This window comes from Chiloscyllium plagiosum, unplaced genomic scaffold, assembly GCF_037043375.1.
Source record: "Chiloscyllium plagiosum isolate Xiang-an unplaced genomic scaffold, Cpla_swu_hap1 HiC_scaffold_14, whole genome shotgun sequence".
Taxonomy (NCBI): Eukaryota; Metazoa; Chordata; class Chondrichthyes; order Orectolobiformes; family Hemiscylliidae; genus Chiloscyllium; species Chiloscyllium plagiosum.
In genome coordinates this window covers 75,121,331-75,147,008 of record NW_028270152.1, presented here as the reverse complement: position 1 = coordinate 75,147,008, position 25,678 = coordinate 75,121,331, and the positions used below count along the sequence as shown (strand labels likewise).

The following is a 25,678-nucleotide window of genomic DNA, read 5'->3' as shown; positions in this document are numbered from 1 at the left end:
TACCAACTCACACTTGTCCCAATTCTTTCTTCATTGGTTAGGTTTGAGTTATTCCAAATCTTTTGTGCTGAACTCCTCGCCATCTCCCCTTTAAGTTGGATTGTGAGGTTTGCTTTCATCATCACTGATTCGTCAATGTTCGCTTAATGTGCGTGGGTACAATGGACTGAATGGCCTTTTTCTGTCTCGTAGATTCATAGATGAATACATGCAGAAAAGGTCCTTTGGCACATTGGGTCTACACCAACATAACTACCACTAAATGTGTGCCACTCCCAATTTCCTGCACTTGTCCCATATCCTTTAAAGTTATGATATTTGAAATAGTCATACACATATTTTATAAATGTTGTAAGGTTTCCATTATCTTCCTCGGCAGGCATTCCAGATTCCATCACCTGCTGAATGGAAAGGTTTTTTTCCCAAATCCCTTATTAATCTCCTGCCCCTTACCTTAAAACTATCCCCTCTTCGTCATTGATCCCTCAACCAAGGTGAACAGCTGCTCTGTATTCACCCTGACTGTACCCCTTATGATCTTAATCATGTTGCTTCCAGTCTTCTCTGTTCTAGAGAAAACAGTCCAAGCCTTTCTAGTCTCTCCTTACAGCTCATTATCTCTATCCTAGGCAATATCCTGGTGAACCTCCTCAGTACCACCTCTCATACGGTGACCAGAACTGCACACAGTACTCCCATTGTGGCCTGACCAAAGCTCTGTTTAACTCCGATGTTACCTCCTTCCTCTTATACATTATGCCATGACTGATGAAAGCAAGTGTTCCATATGCCTCAAGTATCCTATTTATATTCTCTGCCGACTTCAAGGATCGTGAATAATTACACCAAGATCCCGCTGTTCCTCTAAAATCTCTCAATCTAAGATTTTGTTAGACCATTGACTGTTTCTGTCTCATGTTTTGAATTTTGCTGAAAAATGAGATGCTGCCGAGGTATTTCATTTTGCACTAATCATAACAATTGCAATAATGACAACTTCCAAATGATCACCATATTAGAGGACAAAAGAATGCTAATTGGTTTGCATGTTGACTGAGGCATTGCAGTGGAGAAGACATTGGGAAACTGTTGGCTCCCCAAGCCCCTGCATGATTCAGAGAAGACAGGAAATACTGAAACGACCTTTGTTCGGAAGGTCCCTGCATGTGAATATATATAGCTTCTAGGAAGTCGAACTGAGCCACGTTACAATCTTGGCTGATTATTTTAAATTAGTCACATACATTCATTCAAAGGGACATGTCCTTTGTAAACAAAAGTAACATGTCCAGGTCTTTTTCAATTAAACAAAAGCTCAGGACACCGCTGATTCCTGGCGCATTCTCTATGGCAATGCCTCAACCAATTAGAACCTACTCACCAAACAGCCAGTATCCTTTTTTCTCCTGTTGTATAAATTGGTGTTCCCTTTGAAAATTGGTAATTAGTGTAGAACCAACACATTCATGATTGGGTAACTCTTACAGAACAATCACATAATCATATTTAATAATAGACATTGGGTCTTGGGTTTTGTGAGTACAGGCTTGTTGAGTATAATCTGTACTCTGCCTATTAAAGCAGTGAAAGGATCATGCATTTGATTTAATTGCCATAATATACAGACTGCATACTTTGGATTGCACCAGCACTCAAATGCACAGAGAATATGCCTTGATTATATGATAGGCATAACATGTTTCTGGGTGAAAGTGAGGACTGGAGATTAGAGTCGAGAGTGTGGTGCTGGAGAAGCGCAGCAGGTCAGGCAGCAGCCTCATTTCTGATGAAAGGCTTTTACCCAAAACATCGATTCTCCTGTGCCTCAGATGCAGCCTGACCTGCAGTGCTTTTTCACCACCACACTCTCAGCAACATCTTTCTGGATTGACAACAGAATCCTGTTAATGGAAAATAATACTTGTGTAGCTACTGCATAGTAGCAGCAGCAGAAAATGGCTTGCTTAACCTGTAATTCACATTTTTGAGGCATTTTGCATTTTCAGGGTAATTTACGGGTCTGTTTTAAGTGTGCCAGGAATCTTGTGTGCTGATAGCTACACCATTGGCCAATTTAAGTTAATCGGTTGAGCTTGTAACATGGTTCATTTAGACTTTCTAGAAATGACATGTGTTGGGATCTTTTTGGATGTTTTTCTAATGAGTCTAAGCAGTGTTGAAGTTCTCTACTGCAAAGCAAATGTTTTAATTAAGTATTGCTGCTTCCTTGCTTGTCTTAATTTACTAAAGCAGCTAGTCTTATCTCAATCGCATTCAATAAGTATGTTCTCTTTCTTGCTCGAGCTGCTGTGTTTCTTGAGTCAGATTAAAATCTTCAGATCTCCCAATCTCTCATCTTTTGTTTTTTAGCTCATCCTGATCTCCATCTGATGAGCTACTCTGATCATACCTTGCAATCCATTGCCCTGTCGCTGTCAATGCTTTGCCCCAATGTGGCAGAGCTTAGTGATTTCTCTAGTGATAATCCAAGAGTGGAAAGGCCCATAATTGATTAAATGTCTGATGAAACATCATTGACATGAAAAAAAATCTTATAGGGCATTGGCATTGCTGGCTGGGCTAGCATTTATTGTCTGGCCCTGGTTGTCCTTGAGAAGGTTGTGGTGAGCTGCTGCCTTGAACCGCTGCAGTCCATTTGCCGTAGGTACACCCGCAATACTTTTGGGAGGGAATTCTACAATTTTGACACCGCCACAATGAGAAAGCAGTGACATATTTCCAGCTCAGGCTGGTGAACAGCTTTTTAAAAAACTCATTCATGGGGTAAAGGAATCACTGGTTATGCTGGCATTTATTGCTCAACTGGAATTGAGAGGGCAGTTAATAGTCAACTACATTTCTGTAAGGATGGCAGTTTCTTCCCTAAAGGATATTAGTGAATCATATGAGCCTTTCTGACAATTGACCATGTTTTCATGGTTATCAGATTTTTTTTAAATTCCAGATTTTTATTAAATTCAAATTCCAGCATTTGCCATTGTGGGATTAGAGTCCAGATCCCCAGAACATTACTTTTTTTAGTAGATTAGATTAGATTACTTACAGTGTGGAAACAGGCCCTTCAGCCCAACAAGTCCACACCGCCCCGCCGAAGCGCAACCCACCCATACATTTACCCCTTACCTAACTCTACGGGCAATTTAGCATGGCCAATTCACCTGACCTGCACATCTTTGGACTGTGGGAGGAAACCGGAGCACCCGGAGGAAACCCACGCAGACACGGGGAGAATGTGCAAACTCCACACAGTCAGTCGCCTGAGGCGGGAATTGAACCCGGGTCTCTGGCGCTGTGAGGCAGCAGTGCTAACCACTGTGCCACCGTGCCGCCCATGGTTCTCTGGATTTACAGACCAGCAATAATACTACTCGGCCATCACCTCCCCTTGAAAGGGAGCTCGCTTGTGGTGTTCTCATGTATCTGCTGCTGAGATGGAAGTGGTTGTGTATTTGGAAAGGTGCTGTCTAGGGTCTTTGGTAACTTTCTGCATTGCATCTTGTAGAGACTGCTCCTACTAAGCATCAGTGGTGGAAGGAATGGATGTTTGTGGATGAGGTGCCAATCAAGCGAGCTGTTTTGTCTTGATAGGAGTTAAGCTTCTCGAGTACTGTTGGAGCTCCACTTGTACAAGCAAGTGGGGATGTTCCATCACACTCCTAACTTGTACCTTGTAGGAATTGAGTTACTCACTGCAACGTTCCAAGCCTCTGACTTGCTTTTGCAGCCACTCCATTTATATGGTGAGTCTAGTTGAGTTTCTGTACAACAGTAACCACCATGATATTGTTAGTGGAGGATACAGTAATGGTAACATCATTGAATGTCTAATGGCGATGGTTCGGTTGTGGCTTATTGGAGATGGTCATTGCCCAGCATCTGTGGCTCGAATGTTACTTGCCACTTTTCAGCCCATGCCTGTATTTTGTCCATGTATTGTTGCATTTGGATATGGACTCTGAGGAGGTGCTGAACATGGTGCAATCATCAGCAAACATCCCCACTTCTGATCTTATGATAGAAGAAAGGTCATTGATGAAGCAGGTGAAGATGTTTGGGCCTAGAACATTATCCTGAGGAACTGCTGCAGAGATGACCTGGAGTTGAGATGACTGACCTCCCATAACCACAACCATCTTCCCATGTGCCAGGTATGACGGCAACTGTCGAAGAGTTTTCTCTCCATTCCCATTGATTCCAGTTTCTCTAGTGCTCCTTGATACGACTTTCCGTCAAATGCATTGTTAATGCAAGGCTGTCTTTCTCACCTCACCTCATCTCACCTCTCGAGTTCAGCTCTTTCGACCATTTCTGAACGAAGGCTGTAGTGTGGTCAGGAGCTGAGTGGCCCTGGTGCTTGATAGTACTATTGTTGACATTTTCCTGATGATCAAGAGTAGACTGATGAGGCAGTAATCAGCCGCGTTGGATTTGTCCTGCTTTTTGTGTACAGGATATACCTAGGTAATTTTCCATATTGTCAGGCAGATGCCAGTGTTAACATAGAACATAGAAGAATACAGCGCAGTACAGGCCCTTCGGCCCTCGATGTTCCGCCGATCCAAGCCCACCTAACCTACACTATCCCACTATCCTCCATATGCCTATCCAATGCCCGCTTAAATGCCCATAATGAGGGAGAGTCCACCACTGCTACTGGCAGGGCATTCCATGAACTCACGACTCGCTGAGTAAAGAACCTACCCCTAACATCTGTCCTATACCTACCCCCCCTTAATTTAAAGCTATGCCCCCTTGTAATAGCTGACTCCATACGTGGAAAAAGATTCTCACTGTCGCTGTTCTGGGTGCTGCGATTTCTGAAGCACAGGTCTTCAGTACTTTTGCAAGCTGAGAGATGCTCAGCTTCTGATTTGTCTATATGTACCTAGTCTTTGTTTACAGTGTGGACTATTGGCTTCTTGTACATTGTAGGTCTGTTATTTGAACATTAGATTGTCAGCCAGTCAATGTGAATATTCAACAAATATGATCAAGTGTACAACATTGATAGCTGTTATGGAACTGTCAAGGTAGGAGAATCCAATACCTCTAACTTGATATTTGACACATGGGTTATTCATAATTCATAATATTACGATGGAGACACTCTGAGAAGCGAGTGTATAATTAAAGGGAGCAGGCAAAAGGCCACCTTATGTAACTTTTAACTGATAAAAGACCAGAACTGAGCAATTGAAATTAAACATGGTTTATGTATTGATTAAGATGTTGATGTTCGTGGTTTTGATCATTCTTGTCTGTCTTAGCAGTTTCATTTCCAGCTTTTAAAGCAAGAACCCTGCATTGTACTGGTGGCCCGCAAGTCTTGTGTCAATGGCCTAGTTGTAGATGGATCTTCCTTGCACCTTCTCTCCAATTTCTATGATTATTGGCAGAGCATTGCAAATAACGCCTTCCTGCAATAGAAATTGGATATACAGGAATCCTAACATATCACACTCTGCACCAATATTTTCTAATCGACCTGTTTAAAGATGTTATTACACACCCAGGAGCAGCTGGGACTTGAACCCAGGTCTCCTGGCTCAGAGTTAAGAACTCGACCACAGTGCCACAAGAGCCCTCACTTGGTGTAAGTTTACAGCATGATTAATTGATATTACCATGAGAGGATGCATATTTGATATTTAGAATCTTATCTGACCATGGCATGTTTGATTGGGAGGTAGATCTAAATCCTAGATGTGGGAGTTTTTATTCCAGTTTGAAAGAGTTAAAGTATTGCTGCACATGATTTAATACTATGACCAGGCTTATTAAACAGACTGGGACCAATAAAGAGAAAAAAACAGCATTTGTAGTGTTTTGATTGCCATGCATTATATGGCTCAATATAATCTCTGCAATAGGCAAGAGAAGAATTCTATTTGTACTTTTCCTAATCTCACTGTTTAAGAAGATACAGAATAAAGCTCTATAGCATTTACCAATATTCTACTGAAATCCCAGTGATAAGAGTGTTTCTGGACTTGTGTGCAATTCAAAACAATACTTTCATTATTTTTATAGCAGGGAGATGGGAATGCTTACAGATATTCCAAACATGATGTAACTAGTATAAAAAATATTATGATTCCAATTGATGGTAAAGCTGAACAAATCAGATCAGTGTGTGATCTAGCTTGATAGCCCATAAAGCTCAGTTTTTGCTTTTACAGTCCATCGAGAATATTTGACTTCAGAGCAGAGGCGGAGACAAATGGTTTTTCATAATACTGGGACAATTTCTTTTGCAGAGAAAATAGACAAGCTAATACCTCATTCTAAAACTTCCTGTCCAAATCATGCACCATCCTGATCTGAAAATGTAGCACTGTTCATCACTGTTATTGGTCAACATGCTGACATGTCCATCTTAACAGCACTGTGGCTGTCTCTATAGCACACAGACTGCAGTAGTTCAAGAAAGCGGCTCACAAACAACAGCCCGACACTTAGGGATAGGCAATAAATGCTGGCCTTGCCAGATATGCCCATATCCCATGAATAAATATTAACAACTGGAGGTTTTAAACCTGATATCTTATCTTTACTCTTTTTGAGTTTGCAGATCTGGGTATATCTAACATTTGATCAGTCTCTTCACTTTTTCCATTATTTGTGTGAGGAGCCCCTTTCATTACTGAATTTGACCTTAAGATTCATGTGAAATTTTGCATGAGCTGGATATTTGGTTTACCATTTATAGTTTCTGCAGTTGAGCAGTTTTTCCACAGGTATTGAGCTGAAATTCCCCTGAGTGTGTTACATGACAGTATTGAGAAAAGATGCACTTGACTGGGATATTACAAGTGATCCTACAAGTAATGAGCACTCCATAGAATGACCTCAAACACGTAATTTTCTTTTTCATTACTCATTTTGTGGTCGTCATTGGCTGGCCAGCATTTATTGCCTCTCCTTGTTGCCTTTGAGAAGGTGGGGGTGAGCTGTCTTCTTGAACTGCTCGGTCACCTGCTGTCGGTTGACCCACAATGCCTTTAGGGAGGGCATTCCATGTTTTTTGACCCAGTGACAATGAAGGAATGGTGATATATTTCTAAGTCAGGACAGTAGAATGGCTTGGAGTGGAAGTTGAAGGTGGTGGTGTTCCCATATACCTGCTGCCCTTCTCCTTTAGATGGACTTGGTAGTGGGTTTGGAAGGTGCTGTCTGAGGATCTTTGGTGAATTTCCTTTTATAACAGTGTTATTATTGAAATGGTTTCATTGTCAGACACTGGTAGTTGCCTCATTATTGAAAATCCGATGCAGTTTCTGAAGTGTATTTGACCTCCTAAGCTTGACTGTCCAACAGAATAGGTCTAAAGGCCATCATCTGACAACATCATTATAATGTACTCATCCTACTGTAAAACTCTCCTATTATTCATTCTTGTATAAACCAAACCATAGGTAATTAAGCACAGTTTTTACATATCTCATCTCAAATAGACCCTGATGCACATGAATGTTGTCAGCTATTTAGCTGAATTGGGCATCCCAGTTTAGCCTATTGCATTAACTGATTTATTTTCTTTCTTGCATCCTGGTACTGTGTGAGACTAATTAAGAGACCCCTTTCCACCAATTTGCAATAAGCCAAACTCAGCAAAGTATTGTTGGTAACTTACACTGTTGCTTTAATTCCATACCCTAATTTTAAAGGGTTTCGGGGAATGGATCTCATTGACAAAATAGTAGTCCAAGACTCTGTGCCAGTTCTACACGCAGTTGTGAGATGTTCAGTTTGAATATGGAGTTACAAGTGTTGTAATTTGCCCTCGGTTTTATTTCATTGGAGTGGTTTCCTGTTTCCCCTTGGCTTAAAGGATCAGGCTGGTTGTCTATGTGAGCTTGAAAGTGATCCTGTAATTGCAGCGGTTTGTTATATTTTGCCTTCTTTGAATGGAAAATCCAGCTTAGCCGAAGCATTAATACTGAGCCTCTGAATGAGCCAAAAGCTGGATTTGATATTAATTCTTTTGTACTTGACTGTAAACTACGCAGGACAATGAAAAGCAACGTGAATGGGCTCATCATTACCACTAAGGTAGCCATGGTTATCATAGAACCGCTACAGGGTGGAAACAGGCCCTTCGTCCCAACAAGTCCACACCGACCCTCCGAAGAGTAATCCACCCAGGCCCAGTCCTCCTACCTTCTATTTACCCCTGACTAATGCACTAATCTACACATCCCTGACCACTATGGGCAATTGAGCACAGCCAATTCACCTAAACTGCACATTTTTGGATTGTGGGACAAAACTGGAGCACAGAGGAGGCCAGCACAGACTCTGTGCAAACTCCACATAGACAGTTGCCTAAGACTGGAATCGAACCCAGGTCCCTGGTGCTGTGAGGCAGCAGTGCTAACCATTGAGCCAGATTACGATTGAATGTGACCTGGTTTGCAATGTGGAGAGAGAGGTTGTGCTCCTCGTGTATCCTGAGAAGGTGCCCAAAGTCACTGGAAAAAGATTTCAGACATAGCTTAAAAACAGAATGAAGTAATTTTGCATTTAACAAAATAAAAAAGTCATTTGAAATGAACTTGAAAAATGGCTGAGGAGGAGTGAAAGATTATAGAAGTTATAAGCACAAGGATAAATGAGAACATTCTAAAGTGAGAATGAAGGAAAGATGATGAAGGGCAAAAGGTCATAGGACAAAGGCTGGGTGAAATGGACAAAACATATGACAGATTGAATTCAATGTGGGCAAAGTAAAGGTAATACATTTAGGAAAGAATGAGAAGAGACAATACAAATTAAATGTTGCAATTCTTAAGGAGGGACAACAACAGTGACCTGAGTGTTGATGCTCAAATCTTTGAAGATAGCAGGACATGTTAACGAAGTAGTTTATCAAATTTATAAGATCCTGGACTTTATAAATAGAACAGAGGTTATAAGAGTCAGAAAGAGTCAACAATGTTACTAGTAACTAAAGGGTTTAAAGCCGCAAGGTCCAAATCTAAGGTGACAGAATTGGGTGGAAAAGGGACCGGGGTGACATGGAAGAGAATTTTATTGCAATCTGAGTGATTAGGATTTCAAGCACACTATTTGATGAGATGGTGGCCTCCAAATGGGAATTGATACATTGCAGGGATGTCGGAAAAGAGCGGGCACTTGTGATAGGAGTACTGTCCATGTAACTACTACTTACAAAGTGGATTTTACAAAGTTTGTCTGGACACAGGCTTTCAGGTACCTGCTCGAGTGATCCTGACATTGAAGAGATCAGGCTGAAGGCAAAAGTTAAAGCTATCTCATGCATATGAAGGCCCCAGCAATACACGTTTTCTCTCCAATTGATTGTAGTGTTTGTACCAAAGGTACATGTAGGAACTCTCCAATGCAATGCAAGCAAGTTTTTTTTTGTATATTAAACCACCAGTCCATGTGCTGTTTCTTGCTTCCACTGCATGCTGTTAGTATATGAGTGCCAGCATAATGTAAGAGGAATCGGGCTTAAACCAATATATGTTACTAAAAACCTGAATTTTGCTTTCTGTGCACCAGATGCTTTAACATTTAGAAATTCTTTGGAATGTTTGAGTCTTGATTGAAGCTGCTGAGAAATCTGCATCCACTGATCAACATTAAGAAATCCAGAGATCTTGTGTATAGATGTGCAGAGTGAGAGCTCTGATCAGTCATACATAGATTTTAACATCGGTAACTAATTCAGAATACTGGTAAGCTTCATACTATCTAAGACCACCCAAAACCAAAATATTGGGTTCCATGTTCTGGAACTGAATGAGAATAATCCCAGGTAAAAACAATGACTGCAGATGCCGGAAACTAGATTCTGGAGTAGAGTGGTGCTGGAAAAGCACAGCAGTTCAGGCAGCATCCGAGGAGCAGGAAAATCAACATTTTGAGCAAAAGCCCTTCATCCTTTTCCAGCACCACTCTACTCCAGAATGAGAACAATCCCAGTTAGTTAATTAGTGGGTCAATCTAGGCCCTGTACTGAAGCTGACTGCTTCATGTCTGGGACTATAAATTTGTTGATTTGGATATGAAATATCACGATTGAAACATGTCATTTTGAAACCACATCTCACAAGGCCTCACTCCTCTCCTCTCCTCTCCCCCCCCCTCCCCCCCCCCCCCCCCCCCCCCCCCACACCGAGGTTCATCATTAGCTGCTCATGACACAGCTGCTGACAAGTTAGGTTTGAAATCTCTCAAATTTGTTTTTTTTTTGTTTAATTCCCGGGATGTGGGTGTCATTTGGAACAGCTGCATTTGTAGAGTCATAGAGATGTACAGTACAGAAACAGTCCTTTCAGATTTGTTTCCCTTTTTCTCATCGCCCTGGAGAAGATGATGGTGAAGGGGGCAAAAGCTACCCAGGAATTTCTCAGGAGCAGTTTAGTGACCGGTGTGTGGGTGCATAGTGCACAGGCTACTGAGCACTGTGTGACTGACCATGCACTGAAATCCCAGTGACAGTATTGATTTTGTTTTCTGTCATTATTACTTGTTTTGTTTGAGAGTTTGAAAGGAGCTTAAATTTAAATTTTTTAATATTTTCCCTTAACTCTTGGAATCCATACAGTGTGGGCCCTTCGGCCCAACAAGTCCACACTGACCTCCTGAAGAGTAAACCACCCAGACCCGTTCCCCTACCCTATTATCCTTTTTTACCCCTGACTAATGCACCTAACCTACACATACCAAACATTATGGGCAGTTTAGGACGGCCAATTCACCCAACCTGCGCATCTTTGGATTGTGGGTGGAAATTGGAGCACCTGAAAGAAACTCGCGCAGACACGGGGAGAATGTGCAAACTCCACACACAGTTGCCCGAGGCTAGAATTGAACCCGGGTCCCTGATGCCGTGAGGCAGCAGTGCTAACCACTAAACTGCCCTGCTGCCCAACTATTCTGCATTGGACCAGTAATAATTTTCAGAATGCTGCTATTCTGATAATTTCAGAAAAGTTCTAAAGTTAAATCTAATATTTTGACCCTAGGTAAGAGAAATTCTGACAAACATGTGTTTATGGGGGCCTAACTTCTGGTGTCACTATATCTCACAGTGTCACTATATCAGTACAGTGTCTCCGATAAGAATTCTGGACTGTCCTGAGTTAATTGACCCATGGAATTGTTGGAATGCTTTACCAATCTGCTTAGGCATCGAAGTTGTTGCACTGTCAAAGTATCTGGTCGACATGGATGAGTTGGACCAAAGGGTCTGTTTCTATGCTATGCCTCTCAATGACTCTATTCATGTAGACAAAAGTTTTTCCATAATGTTAATCCCAGCTAAAGGAAACCTAACAACTGACTGTTTATTCTCCATTATGTCCTTGACATATAGTTTATGACATGGTGTGATGCCAATAGCACAGGTTCAATTCCCATACCGACTAAGATCACCTTGAAGGTCCTGCTTTCTGAATGTTTCTTGCCTGAGGTGTGATGACCATCCAGTTGAACACACTCTGTCATTAGAGAGCTGCCTCTAGGACTGGCAATTTTCACTTTTCACTTGATGTAACCATGCATTTCCTTGTATTCTCTGTTGACCACTTGTCTGTTTTTAGTTAGGATAATTTTTTTTAAGATGTCTTTGTTATCACACAATATTGGAAGGCATACCTGAAATTTAATGGAATGAGGAAGTAGGTGATGGATATGTTAATTGGGTGTGAATTGTATAAAAATGTGGAGCTAGTGATCAGTGGTTTTGTAGAGTGTGGTTAACTAACATAAAGCTCTCTTTAAAAATATACATGTCAACTCTGTTTAAATATAGTTGTTTTCTAGTGTTTAACTACTTTGTCAAGTTTTCTTCTGTATGCACTTATTGTCCTCCCGCACACCAGTTTTCGCTAGTTACTATGTGTCAGCATCAATGAGTCTGACCCTATTCTCCCTGATTTCCGAAAGTTTGCTGTTTCCTGCCACCAGCAGTTTTAACAAGGAATCAGTTTTATAATTCAAGCTGACTAGATGTGAGTTGATGTGAATTTCCACCATGATGTTGATATATTCTGCCAATATTGAACAGACAAGCACCTTAGTGACCTGGAACCATTCTTTTGCATGTAGTGGAGTGTGTGGAGGATATTCACTTTCTATAATACAAACTATAACTATTATTTTATGAAATATTTTTTGTATAAAACTGTGTTGCTTTTTGATTAGCACAAGAAAAATTGCACAAGTTGTGATACATGTACAGTGATTTGAACTAGTCGAAGCTCATGGAACGTGTATAACTGGGGTGGGAATGAGATCTGCTGGAGAAGAGGAGAACTGTCACCAAATAGAGTATTTAGGTTTTTGGGTATGAATCTGAACAAGGTTCTTAAAATTTCAGCAGGTCAGATAGGGGTGGGATGAAGGTGAGCAGTCCCGATAGTGCTTTGGCAGTAGAGTTTTTCTTAACTGTATCTGAAAGAATGAGAGCAATGGAATTCTGGTAATTAGTTGCAGGTACTGAAAACATCAGTTTTAGTGTCCGAATGTCAATTGGGGTAAGTTATAGTTCCTTCAAGATTTGGATTAACAATATCATAAACTGAATTGTATGAAATCCAACAGTTTAATAATTTAAATAATTTGACTTCTTATTACAGTTCCTCTTTAGCAAGATAATTTTCCATATGAAATATTGTAGCACTCCATTGTTTTAGAAGAGTGTATCATCTCACTTTCCACAGGAGACTTGCCAGTCATTTTTAAAAATAGACTGCTGTCATCTGTATAAACTGTAGACCTGTTGTATCTGTAGTGCTACTTTTATAAGTATCTTGCATCATCACTTAGTTCACCAGTCACAGTTGACTGCTAGTCATTTATGGATCTTTGATATTCCAGCTCCTGCCAATACAAAGAACATTTGTTTCCATATCTGCAGCAAAAAAAGAAGTTGATTATTCTGGAATGTACTCCAAACTTTGAAACGCACTTCTCAGCTAACGTTTATAATACAGCAATCATTCTGTAGTTGACGTTGATCCTGATTTGACTGATCTGTTGTCCATGTCATTTTTCTTCGTGTTGCTGCTACTTGTCCTAGTTGGCATCTTTTGACCTGGTTTGTGTGTGTGTGTGTGTGTGTGTGTGTGTGTGTGTGTGTGTGTGAGAGAGAGAGATATTGTGGAAAAGCTACACTTCACTATAGAGACTGAGTTTCAGCATTGCATAATGGTAGGAATGCTGAGTCAAACTTGTTGGAGTCTGTGAGCCAACACAAGACCATAGGGAATAGAAAGAGGAATAGGTGATTCAGCCCGTTGGCCTGCTCTGCCATTCAGTAGAATCATGGCTGATCCAACACCCCAAACATCATCTTTCTTGTATTTGCCCCATAACCTTTGATTTCCCCACTGTTCAAGAATCTTATCTATCTTAGCCATAGCCCCCATAAATCTCTGTGGCAAGGAGTTCCATAGACCTTCGACCCTCTGAAAGGAACAATTCCTCCTCGTCTCAGTCTTAAATTGGCACCCCTTTATTCTGATTTTAAGCCACCTGGTCCTAGGCTCTCCCAGTGGAAACTGTCTCTCAGTATTTACCCTGTCAAGCCCCTGAAGAATCCTATATGTTTCAATGAAGTCACCTCTCATTCCAATGAGTAAGAGTCTGAACCTGTTTAATCTTTGTTCATAAGGCAATTCCTTCATACCAGGAATAATCCTAGTGAGTATTCTCTGAACTGCCTCCAATGAAATGATATCTACTTGAATTAACGGGACCAAAACTGCTCTTTGTACTCCAGATGTGGCCTCACTAACACCTTTTAGTAAGGTTTACCTGGACCACATACTCTTACTTTTATGCATACTTCTACTCCAACTGAGAAGAACATTCTAACTGCTGCAGGTGAGGCTATCCTGTGGTCTCTCAATGAATGATAGACTCATTAGTTTTGTGCCCACTTGGAATTGGATAAGGATTGTCCAGTAACATCTCACACTGACTCCTTACAAAAAGGACTTTTGTTAATTTAATAAAAAGAAAGTTGTTGATCAGCCTCCATCCCAGAGGTTGGAAGCTGATGCCAGGGATTGATGGATTTCAAACTGTTTTTCCTTTCTCCCTTTTCTCTTTCAGAAATAAGCATTGACCACCGCTGTTAGAAAGTTTTGAGCTGTTCTTCCCTGACGCTTCTTGGTCCTTGGGCGGCTTGTCCTCTGGTCCATAAATATCACCTCCCAGTGAAGCCAGGCGTATGTGCTGTGCTCTATGTCTCCTCTGAGCTGCGGCCCAGTAACGCGATGTGCCTTTTGGACACCATGGAAGTGGGGAAATATGGTAACAACACAGTTCCAGAGAGTAGCAAAGGAGTACTCTTGGAGCCTTTCATTCACCAAGTTGGCGGACACACCAGCATGATGCGCTATGACGATCACACAGTTTGTAAACCACTCATCAGCCGGGAGCAGCGATTCTATGAGTCGCTTCCACCAGAAATGAAAGAATTTACTCCAGAGTACAAAGGTGAGATGTTTCATGTCATGCAGTTAAAGTTAGTTCTACAGTACCAATCTATCAGATTCTTGTTTAACATCAGTGCAGGAAATTTAAATGCACATCCAAGAAACATTTTCTTTGCTTGATTTGGGATAGTTCAGATTGAGTGAAGGTATTCATTATCTGTTTGAAATAGGAACAGTTGACTGTTTACTGAATCTGCTGAACTCTGCATGTTTCTCCTTTAAATAGTCCTGTATTTAAGTCACGTCACTAAATCATGGTTGTAGAGGTGATAAATTAGTCTGAGCATTGCAGAGGTGGACAAGAATCATGTTTCAAAATAGTACGTCAGCCCTTTCAGTCAAACTTCAGATTTTCAGTATACAAATGTTATATTCACCGAACTCTCAGTTCCAGTTATATTCAATTGTCTATATTAGTACCAAATGTATTGTGATAAGGATGTCCAAACTTTTGATTTTGTGCCTTTTGTTAATTTCCAAGTTGCTGGTAACAGTAGCTCTTAGTGTTCTTGTTCGCGATTTATCCACCAATGAAGCAACCACTCTTCCAAACCTGTAAATTGATCAGCTTCAAACCAATTGACTGACCAGCAGGTATGAAATTGAAGTACAAACTGGATTGAAATACTGGAGCTCCAAGTTGTTCCAGAGCCAAGGTTTGGACCTCCTGCTCGATGCAGCCTTATCCTCTGCTCACCGCACGGTGGCTCTGTGGTTAGCACTGCTGCCTCTCAGTGCCAGGGACCCAAGTTCAATTCCAGCCTCAGGCAACTGTCTGTGTGGAATTTGCACATTCTCCCCACGTCCAAGTGGGTTTCCTCCGGGTGCTCTGGTTTTCTCCCACAGTCTAAAGATGCACAGGTCAGATTAATTGGCCATGCTAAATTGCTCATAGTGTTCAGGGATGTGTAGGCTAGATGCATTAATCAGAGGTATATGTAAAGTAATGGGGAATGGGTTTGGTGGAATGGTCTTCGGAGGGTCAGTGTGGACTTGTTGGGCCGAAGGGCCAGTTTCCACACTGTAGGGATTCTATGATTCACCAGTTTTTTGCACAAAGGCTCTACCCTGCTGTGGGATTTGGTGGGTAAGAACAGAAACACTGACTGAGTGTTGCTCTTCTCCCTGTCCAGTCCCGCTGCAGTAAGAGTTTTGTGCTTCATTGTTGACCCCAGCTGTGATCAGCAAAATCAGTATAAAACTCGTCATTTTCTGATGGACACTGAGCCCCTTTGATATTTACTGAGCTCCTTATGTTCAAAATTGCCATCGCAACCCAAATTCTCAAAAAAAAATCATCTGGACCACTCTTAGAGACTATTGTCAAACCTCTAATTTCCCTTTCTCCTCCAAAGTCCTTGAATGTAAAAACTTGGACAATATATATGTTTTGCCAAAACATTCTCAAGACATTGAGGATATGCCCAAATTTAAAACATGGCTAATTGAACCTAAATTAAAATAAAGAATTGAATCCCAAAGAATTATCAAATTCATGTCTGTATTTCTTCTTTTGAGTCTTGAAATTAAAATATCAACTCCTTTAACCCCTATTCGTGGGTATCAGGCTGAGTGTGTTTAAGAACCTTCACATTGGGAATCATGCCAGTACTTAATATAACTTGATTCTAATGTCATAAATCTTTTTTCAAAGAAATGAGTGCTGGTTGGTCATAAATTTAAAAACTCAAAAAATTACAGAACAACAGGCTACCAACTAGTTCCTACTGAAAACCTGCTTACTATACTGAGAGAACCTTCCTACTCTGGACAAGCATATTTGGTATGCTTTTCAGCAATGGGTTCTCCTACCCTGTTCCTCCTAACCTTGGAATCCTCCTTATGACTTTTTCTTCTTCCTTATCTCCATGTCACTACTTGGAAACATAGGGGTCAGTTCCGCAAGCACATAGACAGCGCTTAGTTCTACGTGTTCACTACCTCTCTTGACCTCACCATAGTTTCTGTGTTGTCAGATTCCTTATCTGGTATTGAGTCTAGGTTGAACTATGATTTTGTCTAGCTAAACCTAAATGCCCTTTATTCATGTCAGGGCCATGATAGGTAGTCATAGAACTTTTGAGTATTGGCACATCAGAGCTGAGCCTCATGCAATCCACAGTTAGCTATGTCACACACATACGTGTAGGTGGGGAGGATGGATAGAATCAAGAATGACTCTTGATTTTCCACACTTTGAGTCTAGTTCTAGTCTTTGTCTTGTCAACCCTTGCAGAAATTAATTATCTTAACATGGCGATTTTTGAATGTATGATCTAGGACTACACTTTATTACATAATCTAAATCTCAGATGCACTTTTTTTAAAACAAGATTCAATCCTGCATAATTTCTGGGCATCAAGGACAAGTTCACCTGCTATTGAGACTGATCAGCTGATTTATTCATAGCAGCATTCAGCAACCTTGATTTCTTGATTATTTGAGACATTAGGTGGCAGAAACTGTAAAACACAATATGCGAGTTAGGATAGCCATGCCAGAATGCTCTACACAAAGCTGCAAATACCATTCTGCAATGTAATATCAGTAGTGCATCCCAAATTAGAAAAGTGGGCATGCTTTGACTAAAGAATGCTAAGAATACATTACACAGCAATTAGTCGACATTGCTATTTGTGGCACTGCCTTTGTTTGCTGGTGCATGTTTAGATCTGCAAGCCTGTGATGTTAGTTTAGTGACAGACCTTCCAGTTCTTTAAAAGCAGTGTGTTGGAGGTTAATTGAACATAGAAACATTCAATGTGAATATTACTGATCTCCTACTTTTCAACACTACTTTTCCACACTGTAGCCATTTCCATTGATATCTTTGAAATTTATCAATATCTTTGAATATATTTAATAATAGCCTCCTCAGCCTTCTGAACTAGAAAATTGCAAATTCACCACTTTGAGTGATAAAATTCCTCCTAACCTACATCCTAAATGAACTACTTTCTAGAACCAGCGTCATCATCTTGGGCCAACCTGATGGAAGCTGTTCCAGGATGTTACCAATTTGGTTATAACTCAAGAGAGAGCCTGTATTTATATAACAAATATAATGTCTTTAAGGCATCCCAAGGAGCTTTGTTACCAATGAATTACTTCAGCAGTGCAGATTTAATCCATGCAAATGATGGAGTTTAGTGACAATAAACGACTTCAAGTGGAAGTAAAACAATGTGTCCCAAGCTGCCGTTGGGTCACGTGAAATACTTAGCTTGGATGATGCATCGAAGGGAGCTGGCCTTTCATCTCTTCTGTTTGAGGTCGAATCCAACCTAAACTGATGCAATGAGGTAGACAGGTTCTTGATAAACAAGGGGATGAGAGGGATATATAGGACTAGGAACAATCCAATAGGAACAAACCTACTCCTACTCCCAATTTGTATGTTCACATGTATTTGCATGAATACTTAACCCACTGGCTGTTAATGTCCCCCTAATATAATTTGGGCGGCACGGTGGCACAGTGGTTAGCACTGCTGCCTCGCAGCGCCAGAGACCCGGGTTCAATTCCCGACTCAGGCGACTGACTGTGTGGAGTTTGCACGTTCTCCCCATGTCTGCGTGGGTTTCCTCCGGGTGCTCCGGTTTCCTCCCACAGTCCAAAGATGTGCAGGTCAGGTGAATCGGCCATGCTAAATTGCCCGTAGTGTTAGGTATAGGGGTAAATGTAGGGGTATGGGTGGGTTGCGCTTCGGCGGGTCGGTGTGGACTTGTTGGGCCGAAGGGCCTGTTTCCATACTGTAATGTAATCTAATCTAATCTAATCAATCAGGTCCTAATGGACACATGGTCATTGATATGAGAGTTAGAAAATTCACTCCTGAGCTTAAGCTTGAGTTATAATAGAATGAGCAATATTATGAATGGTACTACCCAGGAAGAGATGGGAGGGATAGTGTTTGGGTGTATTCATTTATGCTATACCTATAAAAAGAATTTCATATGGCATAGCTTCATCCTGTAATTAACACCTCCAGTTCTGGCCTGTGAGTGTTGGATGAGGTAAGGCAGAACAAACTTCACCCCGCATTTCACTAGTGATGTACTTGGCTTTTTATATTCCCCATCGCTCAAATCCTTCATCTTAATAAGTAGATTTATTTGTAAATATCGTGCTTTATTTGGCAGTATAGGAACAAAAGCATCTACACTCAAGTATATATGTGAATTCTCAGATTGGAGAGATGCATCATGGATGAAATTCTAAGGAAATGCAAATAACTACAAATAATAACTGCATGTGGTCTGCAACAAAGTGGTTGTTGTAAAAACTGAAAGAACTGCGGATGCTGTAAATCAGAAACCAAAACAGCAGTTGCTGGAAAAGCTCAGTAAGTCTGGCAGCATCTGGGAGGAGAATCAGAATTAACATTTTGGGTCCAATGACCCTCCCTCAGAACTGGAGGGGTTCTGAGGAAGGGTCACCTAACTCGAAACATTAACTTTGATTTCTCTTCACAGAAGCTGCTAGACCTACTGAGCTTTTCCAGCAATTTCTGTTTTGGTAAAGTGGTTATTGTGACATTGTCAAAAGCTGAAAATTGTCATTGTCTTAAATTGTACCAAGACTTTGTTTATAAATTTGTGGCAACAATAGCCATTCGGCAGATGGAAAACTGGCATGGTGGCCCACACAATCACCTATCTCTGCTTCCTGATTCTATTAAATAATACAGGATTTTATATTCGGAGTATAAATATGATCCAAGATGCATTGTTACTTAGTTTTTAGCCGGTCCTACCTGTCAATATGTCATGGATCTTTTATAGTGTAAACAGTAGAGTCATAGAGATGTACAGCGTGGAAACAGACGCTTCGGTCCAACCGTCCATGCCAACCAGATAACCCAACCCAATCTAGTCCCACCTGCCAGCACCCGGCCCATATCCCTCCAAACCCTTCCTATTCATAGACCCATCCAAATGCCTCTTGAATGTTGCAATTGTACCAGCCTCCACCACATCCTCTGGCAGCTCATTCCATACCTGTACCACCCTCTGTGTGAAAACGTTGTCCCGTAGGTCTCTATTATATCTTTCCCCTTTCACCCTAAACCTATGCCCTCTAGTTCTGTTTGATTTATGTCATGGAATTCCCCCCAAATTTCAAATCCTGTTAACGTCAATCTATCGATATCGTGCTGGCGATACAAACTGATCTTAGTACCCAGCAAAGCTGAGTTCACCAGAATTGGAGGAGCTCCAAGTACAGATTCCCCTAGACCCTTTGTCCCATCCCAAATTTTAAAGTCCATGAAATTCAAAACTGCAGAAACCATGGAGTAATCATTGAAACTATAAAAACTTTCAGCTTTGTGGGCCAAAGTAGCAGAGTTCATGGTCCTTAGGCCATTGTTTGGGGCAGTAGACTTGTGACTCTTCACAACCTATTAATGTAGATCAGTACCATTTCAGCCATTTTCAATGTTTGCAAAGATCTCATGAGCTGCACATGATGCTAGTGAAAGTTCTTTGTTTGGGTTGCATGTCAGTATTAATCAATACCATCTTATTGAGCATCCCCAGACTATGTCTTGTTGAAAGGGAGTGTGAATGTCCCAAAGCCTCTAGGGTCAGGAACTGTGCCCACCATTCCAAATGAGCTGAGCTCAGCTGAATCTGAATACGCTGTTGTTGTCTGTGTTTGAGTGGAGGCCAACTATTTTGCCATATGATGACAGACAAGCCAAGGATCTGGTGGAACCTTTTGACTTGGCCTACAGATGCTTGAATAGTCAATTCCCAGTCGGGTTAATTTTGGTTTATCTGAGCAGCTAGATGAAGTATTAGGTAACCACTTTCTCAAGCAATATCCCACAGTCGTGGAAGCACAAGTGATTTCTGGCTTAGAAGAGGCTATAAACAGAACTCCTATTTGGACTCTCATATAAATGCTCCCTAATAAAAAGGAATCTTGACTTGGGAAATAAAATCACCAATCCCACAAGGACAGTTAGTAAGTTTGCAGATGACACCAAAATTGGAGGTGTAGTGGACAGCTAAGATACAGCAAATACAGCAGGATCTGGACCAGATGGGCCAATGGGCTGAGAAGTGGCAGATGGAGTTTAATTCAGATAAATGTGAGATGCTGCATTTTGGGAAAGCAAATCTTAGCAGGACTTATACACTTAATGGTAAGGTCCTAGGGAGTGTTGCTGAACAAAGAGACCTTGGAGTGCAGGTTCATAGCTCCTTGAAAGTGGAGTTGCAGGTAGATAGGATAGTGAAGAAGCCATTTGGTATGCTTTTCTTTATTTGTCAGAGTATTGAGTACAGGAGTTGGGAGGTCATGTTGCAGCTGTACAGGACGTTGGTCAGGCCGCTGTTGGAATATTGCATGCAATTCTGGTCTCCTTCCTATCGGAAAGATGTTGTGAAACTTGAAAGGGTTCAGAAAAGATTTACAAAGATGTTGCCAGGGTTGGAGGATCTGAGCTACAGGGAAAGGCTGAACAGGCTGGGGCTGTTTTCCCTGGAGCATTGGAGGCTGAGGGGTGACCTTATAGACGTTTACAAAATTATGAGGGACATGGATAGGATAAATAGACATAGTCTTTTCCCTGGGATTGGGGAGTCCAGAACGAGAGGGCATAGGTTTAGGGTGAGAGGGGAAAGATATAAAAGAGATCTAAGGGGCAACGTTTCCACACAGAGGGTGGTACATGTATGGCATGAGCTGCCAGAGGATGTGGTGGAGGCTGGTACAATTGCAATTTTTAAGAGGCATTTGGATGGGTATATGAATAGGAAGTGTTTGGAGGGATATGAGCCAGGTGCTGGCAGGTGGCAGGTGGGACTAGATTGGGTTGGGATATCTGGTCAGCATGGACGGTTTGGACCGAATGGTCTGTTTCCATGCTGTGCATCTCTATGACTGGAGCATATAATCTAGGTTGACACTTCAGCACAGCACTGAATGAATGCTGTACATTCTGAGGTGACATATTTTGGATAAAGCATTATGTCAATACTCTACAATTAATAAGATTCGTGTTCGAGATTCATTGACGCAGTTCATTTGATGAACAGGAATTCAGACCTAATATCCAGGCCAGTTACCACCCTGGATCAGTACATGGGTCAAGATTGTTGCTGTGTTTTCAGTGTCTTAGTTCTGAACAAAGCCAACAGTCTGTCTCTCACCCCAGCCATTCACCTGGTACAGCCCTCACCTCCATTCACTGCTGTCCAAGAGTTATCGTATTTAAAAGTTATTATGGATAACTGGTTTAGGCATTTATTGCCAGCACTGGATGGACCGCTTAAGACATCTTTGGGTCTTACTATTGTCTGCTAAATTATGCCGAGATCATCCTGGTTCTTGTGTTCCTATGAAGTGTGTTGGGATGGTTCAATACTTATAAGGCTCTAAATATGCACAGTATAAATTGATGTTTAGGGTCTGCTGGCCTGACATCTGATTGCTCCAACTGGCACTTCCAAATATTGTCAGTCTTCTAAAGTTGCCACTTATTACCTTAACCTGTAACTTGCACATTCAGGATCACCAAAGGACTTTTTGGGAGGTGATTGTAAATGTTTAACTCTGTTCTAACCTATAATGACTTCATGATCGATCTAGTATAACTTGACCCACAGTGAGATAATGCAACTAGGAAGACTTAAACACTTTGTAAGCCAGATGTTACAAACTCTAATCAGAACCTAATTTGGTTATTTATTTCTTTGAAAAGGCTTGCACAGGCCATTTTGAAACTATTCCTCAGATAGAAAGTGTCCAGGAAAGCTGACATTTTAAAAGCATTGGAATCAAGATTAAAGTGGCACTGGAAATGCACAACCGGTCAGGCAGCATCCGAGGAGCAGGAAAGTCAGCGTTTCGCACAGGACCCTTTCATCAGGAATTCCTGATGAAGGGCTCCTGCCTGAAATGCCAATTTTCCTGCTCCTCAGATGCTGCCTGACCTGCTGTGCATTTCCAGTGCCACTCTAATCTTGACTCTAATCTCCAGCATCTGGAGTCCTCACTTTCGCCATCTTAAAAGCATTGAGTACCCTGAAAGATTAACTTGATCTGGAATAATGGGTTGCATCCTTTTGAAGTGAGATAACCTGGTAGTTCTCCCTAAAAGATTTTGTATTGTTAGTGTGCTGTCAGGCTCATGCTTGATACACCCACATTTAAACTCGCTTCATAGTTCAGGAGAGTTTCTAACTGCATCCACGCCCTGGGGTGTGTTGCCGAACAAAGAGACCTACGAATGCAGTTGTATAGTTTCTTGAAAGAGGAGTCGCAGGTAGACAGGGTGGTGAAGAAGGCATTTGGCGCACTTGTCTTCATTGGTCAGAGCATTGAGTGTATGGGTCGGGACAGCATGTTCCAGCCTTCCAGGACATTGGTGAGACCACTTCTGTAGGAAGGATGTTTTTAAACTTGAAAGGATGCAGAAAAGATTTACAAGGAAGTTGCCGGGACTGGAGGGAGAGCCTGAATAGGTTGGGGCTTGTTTCCCTAGAGCATCATAGAACACACAATACAATGCAGAACAGGCCCTTCAGCCCTCGATGTTGCACCGACCTGTGAACTAATCTAAGCTCATCCCCCTACACTATCCTATCCTCATCCATATGCTTATCCAAGGATTGTTTAAATCTCCCTAATTTGGCTGAGTAACTACATTGGCAGGCAGAGCATTCAACACCCTTACCATTCTCTGAGTAAAGAACCTGCCTCTGACATATGTCTTAAATCTGTCACCTCTCAATTCGTAATTCTGCCCCCTCATCATCCTAGGAAAAAGACTTTCACTGTCTGCCCTATCTAATCCTCTGATCATCTTGTATGTCGCTACCAAATCCCCTCTTAGACTCCTTCTTTCCAATGAGAACAGACCCACCTTCCCTCCAGACCAGGCAACATCCTGGTAAATCTCCTCTGCACCTTTTCCAAAGGTTCCACATTCTTCCTGTAATGAGGCGACCAGACTATACGCAAGCGTTTTGTATAGTTGCAACATTACATTACGGCTCTAGAACTCAGTCCCTCTACCACCGTATGCCGCCCTAACAACAGCACGATCAACCTGGGTGGCAACTTTTAGGGATCGATGTAATGGACTCAGAGGCTGAGAGGTGACTTAATAGAGCTTTATAAAGTCATGAGTGGCATGGATAGGGTGATTAGCAAAGGTCCTTTTCCTAGGGTGGGTGAAACTAAAGGGCACCTTTTTTAAGGTGAAAGGGAAAAAATTTAAGAAGGATCTGAGGGATAACTTTTTCACGGAGAGGATGAAACGAGCTGCCAGAGAAGTAGCAGTGGCGGGTAAAATTGCAACATTTTAAAAGGCATCTGGATGGTGCATGAATAGGAAGGGTTTAGAGGGGTATGGGCCAAATACTGGCAAATGAGTCTGTCAGATTGGGATGTTGACAGTTGACTGAAAGTTGTCAGAGGCATGATTTAAGAAGTGACTTAAAGAAGGAGAGAGAGAATGGTGATAGGGTTTAAGGAGAGAATTTGAGTGTTTAGCATTGTGACAGCCAAATCCATCAATCGCAGAGCAATAAAAGTCACATATCTGCAAGTGGATCTAGAGGTGGAGGAGCACAGACACCTGGCAGGGTTGCAGGGCTCAGCTCAGCATTTTCAGTTGCTGTAGAAGCTAGGAAAACATAATTGGGCTCAGCAACCCCAAGCTATGGATAGGAATGTATAATTAGGCATGATGTGTTGAATCTCAGTGAAAAATATCAGCATGTGCCATCCTGAATATAGTAATGATTTGGCTCAGCTATGTTGCCCTCGAAGGGACAAAGTAAACAGAAAGAAATGATGAAAGGCTGGGTAGAGGTGCAAAGAATGGGAGGATACTGATTTGGTTTGTAACTACCAGTGCAGAATAGTTGGGCCAAATGCCTGTTTTTATATTACACTAGAAAGAAAATATTTGTTAGGGTTCATTACATTGAAGGTATTGCTTAACTGGGACTGTGGGAGACACACAATGTATATGCGATAGCTAGGCCATCAAATCTTTCTCTTGTCTAGGTGTACACGGATTAAAACTCAATGAAAACAAAAAAAATTACATTCCTATCTCAAAATAGCTGTAATTAATCTCATCACCAGTGATCATGTATAGATGCGCCATAAAAAGCATCCTGTCCGTATACGTCATAGCTTGGTATGGCAACTGCTCTGTGTAAGCCTGCAAGAAATTAGAGTTGTGAATGCAGCCCGATCCATCATGGAAACCAGCCTTCCATCCATTAGCTCTGTATACACTGCCTCAAGAAAGCAACCAAAGTAATCAAAGACCCCTCCCAACCCAGTTATACTCTCTTCCACCCTCTTCATTCGGACAGAAGATATAAAAGTTTGAAAATGCATACCAACAGCTTCTTCCCGCTGTTATGAATGGATTGAAGTTGATCTTTGTCTGCACCTGTAACACTATATTCTGCATTCTGTTCTACTACCCTGATGTATTTATTAAAATGTGATTTGTCTGGTTAGCAGCAAAACGATACTTTTCACTATCTCAGTATGTATGACAATAATAAATCAAATCAAACCAATGATTTGTCTGCAGTAATGCAAACTCAGTGCATATTTTATCATAGTCATAGAGATGTACAGCATGAAATCAGACCCTTCAGTCCAACCTGTCCATGCCAACCAGATATCCTAAGCTAATTTAGCCCCATTTGCCATATCCTTTTAAACCCTTCTGATGAATTTACCCATCCAGTTGCCTTTTTAAGTGTAATTGCACCAGCCTCCAGCACTTCCCCTGGCAACTCATTTTGGCTTTGCTTTTGTCTCCGCATTTCAGATTTGGCTCCAGTGTGTTAATTGTATCATACTTTAGTACATTTTGAGTGGGAGATAGAGAGAATGCCCCCTTTTAATCTCTTGGTATGTTCTGTGATAGCAGAAACTGTGTTGGTGTCTGTGAAAGGAGTTCTATTTTGGTTCGTTTCTTGGAATGGGAGAAGATGCCTGCAGCACCTCGAACACTGGGGGGTGTGGTACAGTGCTAATTGCATTATTGCTTTGTTTATTGCTGTTTGTTGCCATCTGAGCATTCGTTTATGCTGCAGGCTAAAAGCCTTATTCAGCAAGAACTGAAGCTTAACAATTAAACTGATCCCATCTTCTAAAATTAGGGCTTTAAAAGTGCCGATCTGCAGAAAAGATC

The 25,678-nt window shown here is 41.4% G+C and overlaps 1 protein-coding gene across 2 annotated transcripts in view; it reads left to right on the top strand.

The window, feature by feature from the left end:
• ip6k1 (inositol hexakisphosphate kinase 1) overlaps window positions 1–25,678 on the top strand; it is an 80,163-nt gene that overhangs the window by 15,861 nt on the left and 38,624 nt on the right. Inside the window, exon 2 of one of the 2 annotated variants that reach the window (XM_043708457.2) lies at window positions 14,113–14,499. In XM_043708457.2, the coding sequence (XP_043564392.1) occupies window positions 14,277–14,499 (223 nt within the window). In that variant the 5' untranslated portion in view covers window positions 14,113–14,276. Of the gene's footprint in view, window positions 1–14,112; window positions 14,500–25,678 lie in introns of those variants that run through there. The other variant, XM_087994542.1, reaches the window with a different exon arrangement.